Here is a 15,983-nt window from a genome sequence, read left to right on the forward strand (position 1 = left end):
TTTTTTTAAATAACTATATCGATCAGAGTAATTTCTTCTCCTTCTTTTGTACTGCTTTTCTATACTTTGAGGTTCAAAGAGAACATATGTCAAAGGGAGAAAAAGAGAAAGGAAAAGTGAAGTGGGATAAAACTGACCACCTCCTTTCCAGGAAGCATGGAAGAAGAGAAGTTATCTCTGAAACTGTCAAATCAATAACAGGGCCACAGACCCATAAATTATTTCAGGGCATTGACAGAATAATTACTTATCTGAAAGCTAATGACAGTGCGCCCAAAAGGAAAAGAAGAAAAGGTAACTTTAAGTTGGGAATCCCTAAGACATTTTCTTTTTTTTCCCACCTGTATTTTAGAAATGACTTCTGGTTCCTGGGTAGCAGCTTCTCTCACTGAATGAAATTTAGGATTAGGAATATTAGAAAGGGTGAAAAGGGATGGGGTGGGGGAAGAGGAGGACTAAATCAGGAGAGTGTGAACGGCCTGGATTCTTGCAATAGGGACTAAGACAGAATTACAGCTTGTAAAATAGGACTCCATCAGTCTCCCTGGAGACAGCTCGGATCTACTTGGGTGTTCCAGGCCTTGTTAGCAGCAGTAATAATTAGTCTCCCCTCCCTCCCCAAGTTGTTGTTGGTTTTGTATGTGGGGGGTGTGTTTGGTGTGCATTTGTGCACTAGGTCATCAACACATGCATTCTCTCCCTCCATATGATTGTTTTAAGGAAGAAAGGGGGAAAGGATAAAACAGTAGGCAGGAAGATGGTGAAGGAAAGGGGGAGGCAATTGCTTAACACAAAGTACTAGATAAACACAGAGTATAATGATGATGCCAATTTTGTTCAAGGCAGGAGCGGCAAGGTTAGGTCTACTGAGGACAGGAGATGAGGTGTCATCTTAGGATGATAGGAGCTTTAGGTCACATAAAGATCATTTAGTCCACCAGCACCCCACCCCCACCCCCCTTATCTTATGAGTAAACCAAGGCTCAGAGAGACAAGACTTGCCTCTTCCTTCAGTGCTTGGTCCTGACACTCAGAGCTAGAAAAGGGGTCCCCAACCCCTTTTCTACTCCACTGCAGGTCAAAGGATCACATCCTATTTCTTTGGTGATTTTATTTGGTTGTCTGTCTAGGTGATAACAGTAAGTTATGAATTGAGGCATCTCAGAAATAGACATTTTTCAAAGATTACTAGTCGCTTACGTGTATAGGAACCAAAAAGGTCCCTAGCAAACCAAGCCTGTGATGCCTAGGTTCTTAAGGCTGCCACAAAAGCTTAGGTTAATTAGATGTCTACCCTCACAACAACCTTCACAATATCCTCTTTCCTGCCACCCGACTTATATTTCAATGATTGTTCTTTTTTCTGTTATTTCCTTTTGTTTTTCTATTTTCTCCTTCCCACCTCTCTGAATTAAAAAAAAAATCTTTTTGTTCTTCTCCCAGAAGAAAATAAGCTTGCTACGATTCTGAGTGGGTGGCAGGGGAGGGGGCCAAACCAAAATCTTGTTTGGAAGCCCCTGTCCGAACCCATGGAGGGAGGTGGCTCTGCAGTCAAACAGGGTTAAACATATCCGGCATTGTTTCATCCGAAAGGAGGCAGAAAGGATAGGGGAGGTCCAGATTGTGTTTACTAGATCATGCAAATTTGAGAAGGGAAGAAGAGGAGTTTGGCAAGAAATGTAATTAAACCAAGATGCAAAGTTTAAAGCAAAAAAAAAACAACCCAAAAAATTAAACAAAGTAAAAAAAACCCTACAAACCAAGCCCCCCCCCCAAAAAAAAAAAACAAAAAAACCTGGTTGCTGCTAGTCCAGTGGCTGGCCTGGGTTGCCATGGTGCTGGGGACGCGACCGTGGGTGATGTACTCCAACCCACACCAAAGGCATGTGGGGCTCCGAGGTGACATTTGAAACCTTTTTCTTCTGCTGTTGCGGAGGCGGCACCGGCAGCCTGTGAACTCACTGTCTAATTCAGGCGGGGCGAGGGGGTGGGGGGCGCCTCAGGGGCAGAGGGAGGCGGATGGAATTGAGGGTAGAGTTGAGTGGGGTAGTTGTGTGTGTTGTTGGGGGGAGCGGGAGGTTGCAAAAGGGAATCGGGCTGTCTCATCTTGATTTTTTTTTTTTAACAGAGTAATCCTTGCAGGTTTGCAATACTGTTTTCTGTTCGGGAGAGAACAAGAGGGAAAGAGGAAGGGGGGTCGAGAGCGGCGTCGCAGATACACTGGGAGATACTATTTCCTCTAGCCAACTGGAGAATCTAATCACTGAGCCCATTGACCCTCCAAGCCCTGGTCCACCCGTTTTAACTCCAGTTCACCGCACCTCAGTCATCCCGATACCTAGAGAAGATGTTGCTTTCTTTAGATAATCTAGAAAAGAGGCGACGGCTCATATCCATCCAACCCCAGTCCCCAAGGCCAGGTCACTAGGCGACTCCAGTCTCCACAGCTTCGATAGAAGCCTTTGGAGGAGGTGGTCCACAAAGAAAACCTTTTCAACTCCTTTCCCACTCCTTGATCTTGCGAGGCTGTGAGCCAGTAAAGGCTGACTTTCTTCACCTACTTCCCCACCCCTACCCTGCCCCCACGCCTCCCATTCTTTATAAAAAAGCACCTAAACGATAAAGATCAGGAGTTTAAATTGGTCATTTGGCAGATTACATCTCTCCAACACGCCGAGCTTTCTTTCAAAAGTCTCACTGAATTAAGGCCCCCAGCCACTCTGAACCTAGATATCAAAAGGCCATCCGCATTGAATTTAGACTTGGAGTGGGCTTGCCGGAGGTTATTCCTCCCACCTCCCCACCCCAACCCCTATCAAAAGCCTTGAAGGGAAGGACGAGGATAGACACTCATTTAATGACAAGTAATTGACAAATCCCGGCCCAGCATTACTAGGGGAATAGGAAGGTATTAATTATTTAAAAACGATTAGCCTTTCTGCGTGTCCTGTACAGATTCCATCTTGTTCGGATATATTATATATATATAAAACCTGTCTTGGGAGCAGAGAGGGGGATCTGAATGGCCAGGCCAGCCACTAGTCACCCCGCAGCCTGCCCTCTGTCCCACCCCAGCTTCTGCAGAGCACGTTCATGGTCATTTCTGAGAGCTCAAGAAAAATACTACTGGATCCGTTGGCCCGGGCCCACGAGCACAGATGGTTGCCTGTGGAGGTCGGTGCACACATGAGGCTATAACTTTCCTGTACCTGCACATCTACTCCACCCTTAACCAGATAACAAGGGAGTGGAGGAACCCGAGTACCCAGGTGGAACTGTACCAATGCTGTATCTGGAGTCAGAAGGCTTGGTTTCAAATCCCTGTCTTTGCTCAATTATTAGCAGTGTGACCTTGGGCAAGTCACATAACCTCTCTGGACCTTAGTTTCGTTACCTGTAAACTGAAGGGAAATATGGCCTCTAACACTTCCTTCCAGCAATAAACTTAATATTCTAAGGTCCTGCTCTCTCAGCTTCCAGTTGGGGGAGGAGGCATCCAAACCAACCCAAAGACCATGTCAGCCACACAATAAAGTATCTTGATACTTCAGAGGGGTATAAGAAACAGACCCTCTCTTGTGGCTGATACTACTCTTTCGAGACTAGTAGTTAGTAGGAGAAGCCAGTCTCCCCACACCCCACACACCTTAACCCCAGTCCCAGCGCCTGTCACGTCTCCAACTCTCTATGAACCGAGGCCCTGGGAGGCGATGGTGTCTGAGAGAAAGGGATGGAGGTGGGGGTAGCGGCCGATAATGACAGGGATAAGATAGAAAAAAAATCATTCCCTTGATCTAATGCAACAAAGAAGTCCTGAGTCAGACGTCCCAGTAGCTAGTTCTACCTATCACCCTTCCCAGGCTCCCCTTATCACTTGGGAGGTATCCAAGACTATGCAAAACTCTCTTGCTATGTGCGTTTGTGGGTGTCATTTGTGACCACAAAACAGGCACCTGCCCCCATTCAGATCCAAAATCCTTCAGTATTAACCAAGTTGCTCCTCCTGGGCGTTGCCGGTGGGGGAAGGGAAAGGAAAAGGGAGTCACCTTTGATGTTATTTTAGTTGGAGGAGGATGGGGGGGGTGAGGAAGAGAAGGTGCTACTGGTGTGCCCTCCAACTTTCTGGGGGCTGCAGAAAATGGCCGAACTTTATTTAAGCCCTTGATAAGCCTGGTGAAAGGAGGAAAGGGAGTTTCCACATTGAGCCTATTTGCGTTGAGAGACAAATAGGGAGTGGTGGGAGTGCACTGAATCCTACAATCTCTTATAAAATCTTGATAACTTGGCTCGGTGAAAAAGAACCCTAGAACGTTAGAGGACGAAGATCATCCAGTCTAACTTGTTCATTTTTCAGACTGAGGAAACCGAGGCCCAGAGAGAGGTGAAGTGATTAACCCAGCCGTAAAGGTCTACTTAAGGGGCAGTGTCGGGGCCAGACCCTGGTTCTCCCAATTCCTAATATAGGGTTCTTTCCCCTACACCACGTTTATTGTTGGTCCCAGGACCACCTCAGTTCGGGTTTCAGATTAGCTCTACGCCCCCCAAATTAGACATTTCTCCTCCTTGAGACAGGGCTGGAGGATTGTCCCGGGACAAAGTCTAAAGCGTAGATTTCGGTTCGGGGAGCAGAGGGGAGGGGCGAGGAACCTCGATTTGAGCAGAACGATGGGGAGCCTTTGTCCCTCAGCTAGTGCCTGAGTTCAAGCCTATTTTCCACCAAGCAACCATAACCTGCTTAGTCTATGACTTTCCGAGACTTTGCTTTTACAGACTTCGGAAACTAAATGAGTCCCCTTCTTCCTCTTGCCCCTCCCAATCTAACTGCGGTGCCTTTCTTGGGAAGTCTTTCTGGAAACTCAGCCTCAGGCCTGTTCTGCAGGGACTTCTGTTGCCCTTTTGGAGTCTCCCCAAGCCAGTCGAAAGACCGGCTTGCTTTAGCCCTGGCCTTCCCGGCTCCTAAACGTGCTCCCTCCCATCTAGGGATTGCTTTTTGGTATTTTCTCATTGCGCTTAGATTCAAGCAACAGCCTTTTTTTCTTTTCCTTCTTTTTTTTTTCTCCTTGCAATAAATTCGTACTTTCCGCCCCTTACATCACGCGCACCCTCTCTTCCTCCTCCTCCCCCAAATTCAAGGGGCTTCTCAGCCTTGGGCTCCCTACACCCACCCTCCCAACAAGTCCCAGCTCCTCAAGGCCCTCACCTCTCCCTAGAGGCGAGGCCCTCCGAGTAGGCAAAGGAGGAGAGGCTATGGGGGCCACGCAACTCCGAATAGGGGCGCCACGCGTCGGAGCTCTCAGCTGGCCCTGCAGGTGGGCGCGATCCCTACCTGATGCGGGGCCCTCCGCAGCCCACGGCCCGGCGAGGACTGTCTTGCGTTGGGAGACGCCCTGACTGCTCCAAGCCGCAGCATCGGCGCATTTATTGGAGCCCGAACTGTGCGACTGTTGACTTTAGCACACAAAGCAAAGATTTCACTGCCCGCTAGTTTAAAAATGAATATTTTACCAAGATATCGATCAGCGTTATAAAATTCAGTTAAGTACAATGGGCTCCGAAAAAAAAATAAAAAGGGGGGGAGGCAATATAATATCTGTGCAAATTTGCTGACGTGTGACGTGGCTGCAAAGTTTACCCTCCTGGAATTCGGATCTAGATTTTTTTTTTCGTTGTTTACTGACTTTGTTTATTCACAGATCACGGTTGCTTAAACCGGCAGAGGCAGAAAGCACTTCGAGGGGGAAAAAACCCAACCCCAAACAATACATGGAGTATTTTTTGGCGGGGAGGGGCGCTGAAATTATTTTTCTGAAGTCTCTGGATCTGTGAGATTTTTAGATTCCATCCTGGCTAAGAGAAGAGACGGAAGGGGAGATGGGTATGTGGGTGTGTGGATGTTTAGGGAGGTGGGCGGGGGGGGGGGGGATGAGAATAAGGAGACAACAGGGACAGAAAGAGCTCAACTTCTATGGCAGCCATCCCCAATGACATCCTTTTTATGTATTAGGGTCGAACTATATCTTATCTGCTGGGATCAGTGGAGGGGAGAACACTAAGTAGTTTAAAACGGCCGGCCAACAATGGGCCTGTGATATGGAACATAGCAGGTTAGAGCATCGCATTCAGGCCCCATTGTTTCCAAATCAGCCCCATTCCCTGCCTCTCTGCTGCTTCGCCACGGGAGCCTTTTATGTGATAATGAAACACATTTTATGCTTTGGCTCACAACGTGTGTGTCCTTGCCATATAGAGACAGGACAGATTTCTGGCTAGAGCCTCCTTTTTACATTTTTTTCTTCCTTGTTCGGTAGGACAATGTAGCATGTTAAGAAGGGATTTAAAGGTGGTTTGGGGGACAGCGGAGCTAGGACTCCCCGTAAACGCGTGGGAATGTAAGAAGTGGTTTGAGCGCAGGCCCGGAGCCTTCTCTTTTTCTGGCAGCAGAGGTAGACACTTAATTGGGCTTAGGAACTGAGATGCACAGCGTTTCGGAAACTGACCTAAGGCCTACCTTTGACTAGTCTAAGAAAGTAAAGTTATAAGTCTTTGGCTTCTTTCCAATTAAAACTGACTCAGGAGATCAAATGCTAATAACCGAAGACACATAGTGCTTAATGTCATCTCATTTGAGTCTCACAACAGCAGGGAAGGGAGAGGTCTTTTTACTCCCTTATTCTAGATGAAAGAAGTGAGCCCTCTCCCCCCCAAAAGTTAAATGACTTGTCCAGGGTCACACAACTAGCAAGTGACAAGAGTGTATTTGAATTCCTCTTCTTGACTCCAAGTCCAGCGCTTCATTACTCCAAATGCTGCCTCTGTTCCTGTATTCATCATTAGATTAATGCTTGTGATTATTATCACGCAAAACTTTTTTACTCACTCTTTTTTTTTGCTGACTATCCTGTCTGTTACAGGGGCAAGCATCTGAGATCTGAAAAAAAAAAAAAAAAGCCGGCTCTAAGCTGTGGTCTGAGCTGGGTTAGTACCAGAATGGTAGCCCTGGTGTATGGGTATCAGTAGAGAAACACAGAAACACCTACCCTTTTTTTTTCATTTCCAAGTTTAAAAGCAAGGGAATTTGGAGTTCTGGAAGAGAACCATTATGCCTCTTAGGACTAGTTCTCCCTACAGGAGCCCAAAGTTAGCAGAAATGAGCTTGGTGGCAGCTAAAAGCCTTCTGGGTGTAGTTTCCTCTCATTTCGCAGCTCAGAATATAATCAGTTCTTGTTTTCTAGGGGTGATTGTGTCTGGAGGGAGCAGAGCGGATTTGTAAGGATTTGTTCATTGTGATCCATTTGGACTTCTGGAACCAGGAATGAAGAATACCCTTCTACTCTCCTCCGTCTTTGCTAGCCAGTCCACTCTCTCTTGAGACTCTAAAGCCCATTCCAGGCACCTGATGCCCTCCACGGTAGGCAGAAAAAGCCAAACTCTGGTCATTGGAATTTGTCAATTCCTGTACCCCTTCTCCTCATATCCTCACACACACCACCACACTCAGGGATGGCTGGTGAGTTCAAAATGAAATCCAGAGAGTGTAGGATTATTTGAATCTTTTAGGTTGCTTGTAGGCAAATACCTCCTCCCCACTCTCCCATACCTTCCCTACCACTCTACTAATAATTGGTGGATTTTATTCAATATTCCTTAAAATTTCTTTAAAAACCAAAATCATCAATTCGTTGTACTCCAATCAAACTGGCTGTAATCAGTGCTGGGGTTTCTCAAGGCTAATTGTTTGAGGGATTGCAAACAGGATTTGTATCAGTCACCTCTCCCCTCTCAGACTAGGCAATCCTTTCCAAGGTTGTGATAGAGAATTGGGGAGGTGGGGTAGGAGGGATAGGAGGGAGGGAGAGATGTGTGTAGAGAAAGCTTCGAAATTTCCTCCTGGCGCCAGTAAGACTGAGAGTCAGGGTTTTACAAAGGTCCTTGGATTTTTTTTTTACCTGGGTGGACGTTCGGTAGATCTGACTAGTTTCATTCCCAACAAAAGGACCCCTTTGGATAGTGAGACCAGGAGAGGGAAGAGTAGAGGAGTCCACTTTCCAATCATACCTTAAAAACTCTACATATGCTTAGCCAACTTTGTGATAAATGGACTGGGAAATAAGATAGTCTAAAACTTTCCAGCATTTTCTTTTTCTGTCCTGAGATGAGTAAAAAAAAATAAACAAACCTTCCATCTAAGCATGTTTTAAAGGTTCACACAATTTAGTGCTTAGTGGCTTCTGTATGTTTAAATAGCCTTAGGCCCGTTAAACACACACACACCACACCACACACACACACACACACACACACACCAACAATTTCCTGGCAAATATTCTATAGATGTGGTTGTCTTTTTTGTTGTATTTTTGCCTGCCAGGGTGCTGTGTCCATCTGAGCATTGGCATAGATACCATAGAAATGAAGGCTTAAAAAGGTGCCCCTCATCTATTTTCCAGTATTTTAAAAACTTATCTGTGGATGCCAATTTTTTTTAATTTTATTTAATATAGTGGAGAGGGAGAATAAAATCTGAAGAAAAGATTCAGTGGGGAAAACTGGCAATAACACTTTAATAGAGATTTATGAAAAATCTGGCTCTTCACCACCAGAATACACATTTATAAGCCATAAATAAAGCATACAGGAACCATAAATTAATCAGAGCCAAGTACTGTATTTCACTCTCCCAGGAACATGAATGAGGGGTGGGTCAATTACAACAACAGACCCTCATTATTTCTATTTTCCTCTTTTCCCTCTATTTTTTTAAACAAAACAACAGGCACAATCTTTTGGTTTTCAGTTAAAACTACAAGTTTTTACACCAAAATCAGAGGTTTTTTTTTTTTTTATCATCACTCTCTCACAAAGAAAAAAAAAGATAGGACTTCCCTGCAACAACAACAACAGCCAAAATCAAAATTCAAATGATACTGGAAGAAGCGGGGGTGTCTAAACAGTAGTGGAAAACTGGAGACTTGAAAAACATTTTCCTTTTCTTCCTTACAGAACAACGGGGAGCCAGGGAGTCAAAAGCTACGGGACAGGAACTGGTGTCCTCTGCAGATATGGACACATAGCCTGGATTCCCCAACTCCACCCTCCTCTCAGAAAACAACTGAAAAGTCCATAGCCTTCCCTTTTCTTCTTTTCGCATCTCTGCAGAGGTCTTCTCGCCCACCCCCAAGCACCAGCTCTTAGGAAGAGTTCATAATGGGCCGAGAATATACCCCTTGGTAGTAAGTTGTGTCTCCAGTCAGGGGCGAGGATTCTAAGCCCCCTTTGTTCGTAATGGGACCCATGGCCAGACTGCCAGGCATGGGGGAGCTGTAGCCAGAGTAGTGCATCACCTGTTCATAGGCCTTAAGGTCCATTTTGTGGTGGTGGTGATGGTGATGATGGCTGTGGTGATGCTGTTGCTCAGATGACATGAGATTGTTAATGGAGAAGGGGTGATTAAAGGCGTAGTGGTGTTCCGGCTTCAAGTGTGCCTCAGGGGGCAGGCCTGGGTGGTGGGGTGGACCCAGCAGATGTGCCTGCTGGACTGGGGATGGGGCAGGCTCAGGAGGACTCAGGGCTGCTGGGGTGCCCTTCAGCTCCCCCAAACCACCTCGCTTGTGCTCTTGGCAGGGGGAGGCGCTTGAGTGAGGGGACTCTGTGCCGGCAGAACTGTCAGAGCCGCTAGTGAGGGGCAAACCCCCACTGCCCTCCCCAAGTGTTGCTTGCTGCCCTCCAGCTCCACCACTTCCTCCACCTGGTTTCTTGCCTCCACCCCCTGGACCTCCCCCTCCCTCCTTCAGTGCCAACTGTTTCTCGCACTTGAATCGCTTCTGACGCCGCAGGTAGCAACCATTCTCAAACATGTTACCCGAATCTGGGTGCAAGGTCCAGAAGGAGCCCTTGCCGGGCTTGTCTGGTGAGCGGGGCACCTTGAGAAAACAGTCATTGAAGGAGAGAGAGTGGCGGATGGAATTCTGCCAGCGCTGCTGGTTCTGTCGGTAGAAGGGGAACAAGTCCATGATCCACTGGTAGATCTCACTAAGTGTCAGCATCTTGTTGGGACTCTGCTGAATGGCCATAGTGATGAGGGAGATGTAGGAATAGGGGGGCTTGGCATGTGTGTAACTCCGACGGTAAGTCTTGGGGTCCCTGGATCGGTTGAGGCTGGCCTGCCCATACATGGGACTCATAGAGTTCATGTTGGCATATGGAGCCAGGCTGTTCATGCTCCCGGGGGCCTGTCCCCCCAGTGGACTCATGCTGGGGCTCAGGTGGGGAGCCATACCTGTAACCCCTGGGGCGGCTGTGCCCCCCATCCCTGCCATAGCCCCAGCCCCTGGAGACATGCCTGCCAGGGAGGGACTCATTCCAGTTCCCACGTAAGAAGACATATTCATGGAGCTGGCACTCATGTTGGCCGAGCTGCTGCCCATGGCAGCCGACATACTCATGTAAGTGTTCATGCCGTTCATGCCCAGGCCCGCATTCATATTGCTCACCGAGGAGTAGCCCTGTGGAGACACCAGGGGAAAGCAGGAAGGGAGGGAGATAAAGAGAACAGGGAAGAGAGGAATGAAAAAAAATGGGGGAAGGGGACAGAGTATTAACATAGAGATGGACCACACAGGCGATGTTCTCCCCCAAAGCACTGGAAGGCCCCCCCCGCCCAAGTCTCCAAGGAAAGTGCCAACTAGGCAGTAAGCTTCCTACGTTCCGTTCGTTCTCTTCCCTTTCCTCTCCTCCTGCCCAGGAAGAATTCTAGGCGACTACCTAGGGCAGCCACCTCCCAACTTGACTCTCAAACAACTTCATCCCACAAAGCGTCCCTTGATCGCCCGGAGGTGGTGTATGGAGGGAGGCGTGGGAGCTGCGAGCAGTGGCCAGAGGCTTTTTACACTTCGGATCGGTCTGGCTACTCACCCCAAATTTAGCAGAGAGATTATCTGTATTTCCCACTCAAATATCTTTTAACATTTTTTTCCTTCTTAAAGCCGCCCCAAACTCATTGAATCGCGTATCTAGAAACCCGGCTTCCGAGTGGAGTCCGGAAAAAAATCCCCTTTCGCCACCCAGCAACGGAAGCGTGCAAAACGCCGCTCAGCTGGGGCAAAGAACACTGACTTGGGGTTACCTGGTTTAAAAGCAGTCAAAAGTCTTCCATCTCCCTCCCACCCTTTTCCCAGGGGCTGCAGCTAGATAATTCAAATCTGAAAACAATCAAATTGCACTTAATCCGGGTAAGGAGAATAACGCGAACTCTTCCTCTAGTTAGAAATCTTAAAAAACGTTCTTTTTCTTCTTTTTCTATCCTTCTTTCAGTCCTCTTCTCTTCCTACTACCCACCTTCCCCTCCCCTCCCCTTATTCGCCCTCCCACCCCCTCCCCAACCGATCTCTGCCAAACACAACTTTGTTAGGATAGTGTGGCTCAGCCACGGAAGAGGATTTGGAGGCGCCACAAGTCAATATTTGATCACAAAGTTAATATTATCTCAAGGCTAACACAGTGTCGTATAAAAAAGAGACCCATTTTAGCCTAAGGAGGGAGGAAAAGGAGGCTGTAGAGAGAAGTTGGGGGTGGGGGAGGCGGTGCTGGGGGTGGGGGTAGTAGTGGTGGCGGCAGCCGCCGAAGTTGGGGACAGAAACTACCGCCGTCACCAACCACCAGCAACTACCACCACTCCGCTGAATCAAAAAAAGAAAGAAAAAAAAAGAAAGAAAAGAGTGTGAGAGAGGAGACAAGTTCTTACCTCGGGTTCTCCATAGTAGCTGCTCCAGTCTGAGTGCTCGTGCCCTTCCATTTTCACAGCTCCCAGCATACTGGAAGCAGAGTGCATGGCAGTTTAAAATTTAACAGCCACAACAAACGACGAGCAATCAACCACCCCCCCCCCACCCCACCCCTTAAAAAAAAAAAAACAGGCAAGCCACCCTCCCCTCCCTCTCCCTCACACACACTCTCTCTCTCTCTGGTTAACTCCCTCTTTCTCCCTCTGCCGGAGGTGGTGGTTTGAAGGGGGTGGGAGGGGTGGGCTAGGAGGGAGGGTGAAGGAGGGAGAGGAGGAAGAGGAGGAGGAGGAAGAGGGGGAGGGGGAAGGCGGAGGTGGGGGGGGGGGGGAGAGTGTGCTGCTGTAGGTATTGAGGCTGCTGCTGCTGTTCTCCCGGCTCTTTCTGCTGCTGCCTGGGTGGGTAGCAGTGGCTAGCAGTGAAAAGATGCCCTAAGGCGACGGAAAACCCTCCACATGAAGAGGGGGAGGACGACCAGGAGGAGGAGGAGGACTAAGAGGAGGTGTAGAAAGAGGAGGAGGAGGACGAGTGCTGCAGTGACGTTAGTGCCTGGTGATATAGCACAGCGCGCTGGGGCTGGCCTCCAATCCCCAGGTCCCCGGCAGCCTATTTGAATAATCAGCTCACACCTAGGCGTGAGGCTGAGAGCTTCTGCCCCCCTACCCTACACCTGCCCCTTCGCGAAAGCGGGACCGCCTGAATAGCCACCACTCCATTCCAACTACAAGGATATTATCCTAGAGGCAGGAAAGGGAAAGAAGGGGGGGGGGTGGAGAGAGAGAGAGAGAGAGAGAGAGAGAGAGAGAGAGAGAGAGAGAGAGAGAGAGAGAGAAAGATTTTGACTGCGCATTCCTCTCCCTCCCCCCTTGTAAGCTGGTTGGCTGTGAATAAGGGGGGAAAGTAGCGGGAAAGGGTGGGCCAGGGCCCCCAGGAGCTGGTGTCTGGCTCTTGGGCAGCAGTCCCACGGTCATGCTTCTCTAGGCTACTTGGCACGGCTGGCTTGCGCTTGCCAGCCGCAGAGACTGGCTCCCGGGCTTCTCTCAGAAGCTGCTTATAAACCCTGGATTTATTTATTCCGGGTTTCTTTGCTCTGAGCGATCATTCCCTGTCAAAACAACCCGACTAAGGAGTAAATTTGCAAAGCCCTGTCATATTTAGAAAAACTGTTTACACACCTTTAACTCTCCTGCTGCTGCTCCTTGGAGGGACCTCCCTATTACAATTAAGACCCCAAGCAGCCACTTATGGTGCATGGTGGGAACATTTTCTGCCTCGGAACCCGGCCGCTGCGGAAGGCCAGGGGGAAAGGTCTGGTGCTGGGTAGAGAGGCAGAAGTCTCAGTGCTTTAGAATCGTCGACTGTCTCTGACATTCAGAAAAGCCTGTTGCAAGGTTACTACCCAGTCACAACCAAGGTACCCACAGCGTTTCGTAACTAAAACAAACCGACAAGGGGAAGAAATAAATAAATACGCAAACAAATCTCACGGAAATAGACTAGGGCCATAGGAATGTTCTTCCCTATGGTGTACTCTCCTCCCTCCCAAGCAGCGGAGATTAAAAAGAGAGCGAAAGAAAGAAAAACACCCCCCCCCCGACACACGCCTTCTTTGCTCTCTGTTCCAGTCGACCCCTGGCACTACGTACTATTCTCTAGATTTACCAGGTCAGACAGTCAGCCCTGGAGTTGCAGGAACCAGCCCAGTTCAGCCGGTCCACGGAAACTCATTCTTTGCAGCCCAGACCACAGTCCAGTCGAGGGAGTGGGGACTCCTCATAAACCTCCGCTTTCACATCCACCCCTCCCAGAGCCCAAGGTCTGAAAATCCGCCTACAGTCGTCGCGGCCAATTTCTGCAATCCCTGCCAGGGTCGAAGACAAATGGAGATCAATAGGTGATAGGCAGTTAAAATATTAGGTGAAGAGATAGACGCCAGCAGACAGACGAAATGGGAGACAGCTAAGTGTACGGCTAGTACCGATAGATATAGATTGTAGTAGGTTGCACAGAGGTAGAGTCAGACAGATGGTGGACAAAAAGAGGGATTGATAAATATAGACCGTGTATATGGATGAACAGAGAGCAAGATGGACAAGAGGACGACGCACGGAGAAAAGCCCTTAAGCCAAGTGGTCAGCAAAAGCAGAAGGGCAAATACCCGTCAGCTCAGCCCACACGCCCTCAACAGCTCTCCCGCATACAGTGTACAGACCCCAGTCAACTTGGGACCTACACCACTGCGACAGGACGAGTTTACAGTCGGAAATATTTAAGCCAAAAGCAGTTTGCCTCGTGTATTTGAACATCTGCGCATATTTCTAGGAGAGCCGCTAGGCTAGGGCCAATCCGTTGGCCTCGGAAAAGTCCAAGGTCCCCTCTGAAGCCGTGCGGTTATCCGACCCTCTTGGAGCCCTAGCACTGGGCATGCTTTCCCAAGCCTAGGAGTGCCAGGGGGAAGTGGGGTCCTGCCGGTGATTACCATGGCACTAGGCGACCCATTAGGGTGGGCAGCTAGAGAACAGAAAGGGAGCAGATAGCAACGCTCCCACTATTCAGTTTACTAGAGGTCAAAGAGTGAAAGCCAGGAGCTCTACTGGAAATAAAGCTGAAATCGGTGTCAGGGCAGAGCTAGATCCAAATCTCATCACTGACACTTGCTAGTTGTGTGACCATGGAGAAGACACTTAATTTCTCTGAGTTTCAACTTCCTATTCTGTAAAATCGAGACAATATTACTATCTCATTAGGTTGGGAGGAGCAAATGGAATAAATGTACATAAGGAATTTTGGCGTACTTTTAAAAGCTCTGTGCAGGACATGCCCAAAAGTCTTAGTGCAGTTGAAAGCCACTGGTTCTTAAAGGTGCACTAACACTTTTGGGACACGTTGTACGTTTCTTAAAACACAGGGCCTCTCCAGAGAATTTCGAAAGGGAGTGGGGCACTACCTATGTTAAGGATAAAGAACGGTGAGGTCACATAGTATTTATACACTTATGCTGAAAACCTAGTTAAACGTGTACATGCTATATGCATAGCTCTCAATAAGTGTATTAGGTATTTGCATGTTCATATATAAGTTCCTATCCCGTGATTTCTTTGGTTTAGGGAACTGTCCCTGAGGAAACTCCCTCCAGGTATGCAGACTTACAACTCCACTGTAATTTAAAATTGGAGAATTGTCCCTGAGTACTGAGAAATTAATGCAGCTTGGATCACTTAGAATCAAGACTTGAACTCCGAACTTTCTGGCTCCAAGTCAAAGTTTCTCTATACATTACACTATACTTCTACGTTCAGAAAGTTGAAACATTAGTAGATTCACTCTTATAAAAGAACAATAGAATTACCAAAAAAACTGACTGCGAGCCCTTTTCTAACTGACTTCTAGTTTTAAAGAAATGATTTCACAAATAAAACCTATCACTATCAAAATCAATCTGCTCCCTTTGGGAACTCTTATTGAACCTTCCCCTCCCTCCGCCCTATGTTGACAATGAGTTAGAAAACAGAAAGAGTCGGGAGAGAACTCGGAGAGAAAACTCAAAAATGGAGGCACAGACCACCACCAGCTCTGCGCTCTTGGGGAGTCTTGTTCGATCCCCAGGGCAGATCTCTTTCAGGAGCCCCTGAGAAAAAGGCTTGTCCGCTAAAAATAGAGGTCTAGCGCCCCCTGTCGTCCGTTCTCCCTGGACACAGAGCATTTCATACTCACCACTGGCCGGCCACTGGCTTGAGGAATGGTTTAGGAACCCTGATTAGGTTTGGTGCGGGGGCACCAGCTCCTCCCACCCAAGATGATCAGATCTCTTGCGTAGACTCTTAAGATATCCGCTATTTGCTGGTGCTTCTTTGTAGCCTGTGGGAATCCTGTGCAGGCCAGAACCAGAACTCACCCTGGCGGGCGTCCTGTTCTTGTCTCCAGGGGAATTACAGCCCTCACCCCTACCCCCACCCCACCCCCGCAGTGGAGGAATTGGCAGAGGGGACAGTGAGCCTTGAGGGTTACCGCCGGCAAGCAGAGCAAGCAGGGAGGTAATAAAATGTATCCTCTCTTCCTAAAGGAAAACAAGGTTGTTGGTTAATGAATGCTGCTCAGGGAATAAATATCCCGTGTGAATGAAAGGGAGAAAAAAATAAAGTTCTGAGCCCTGTTTCTTCCCCAAATACTCTATGTTTTTGGAACCGGCAGTTCCTTCGGCGTAGT

The 15,983-nt window shown here is 48.1% G+C and overlaps 1 protein-coding gene across 7 annotated transcripts; it reads right to left on the reverse strand.

The window, feature by feature from the left end:
• Positions 1–8,532: 8,532 nt before the first annotated feature.
• On the reverse strand, positions 8,533–15,560 carry FOXA2 (forkhead box A2). Of its 7 annotated transcripts, none has more exons than XM_036752506.1 (4): positions 13,440–13,936; positions 12,953–13,093; positions 11,741–11,810; positions 8,533–10,502 (listed from the first exon to the last, which is right to left on the reverse strand). In XM_036752506.1, exons 3-4 carry the CDS (start codon positions 11,807–11,809, stop codon positions 9,189–9,191), a joined length of 1,383 nt encoding a protein of 460 aa, XP_036608401.1. In that variant the 5' UTR covers position 11,810; positions 12,953–13,093; positions 13,440–13,936; the 3' UTR covers positions 8,533–9,188. The 7 variants fall into 7 exon arrangements, with proteins under 7 accessions (XP_036608401.1, XP_036608399.1, XP_036608400.1 ...); XM_036752504.1 differs by having other exon boundaries at positions 12,953–13,211; XM_036752505.1 differs by having other exon boundaries at positions 12,953–13,211; positions 13,424–13,936.
• Positions 15,561–15,983: the final 423 nt, after the last annotated feature.

Source organism: Trichosurus vulpecula, chromosome 3, assembly GCF_011100635.1.
Source record: "Trichosurus vulpecula isolate mTriVul1 chromosome 3, mTriVul1.pri, whole genome shotgun sequence".
Lineage (NCBI taxonomy): Eukaryota > Metazoa > Chordata > Mammalia > Diprotodontia > Phalangeridae > Trichosurus > Trichosurus vulpecula.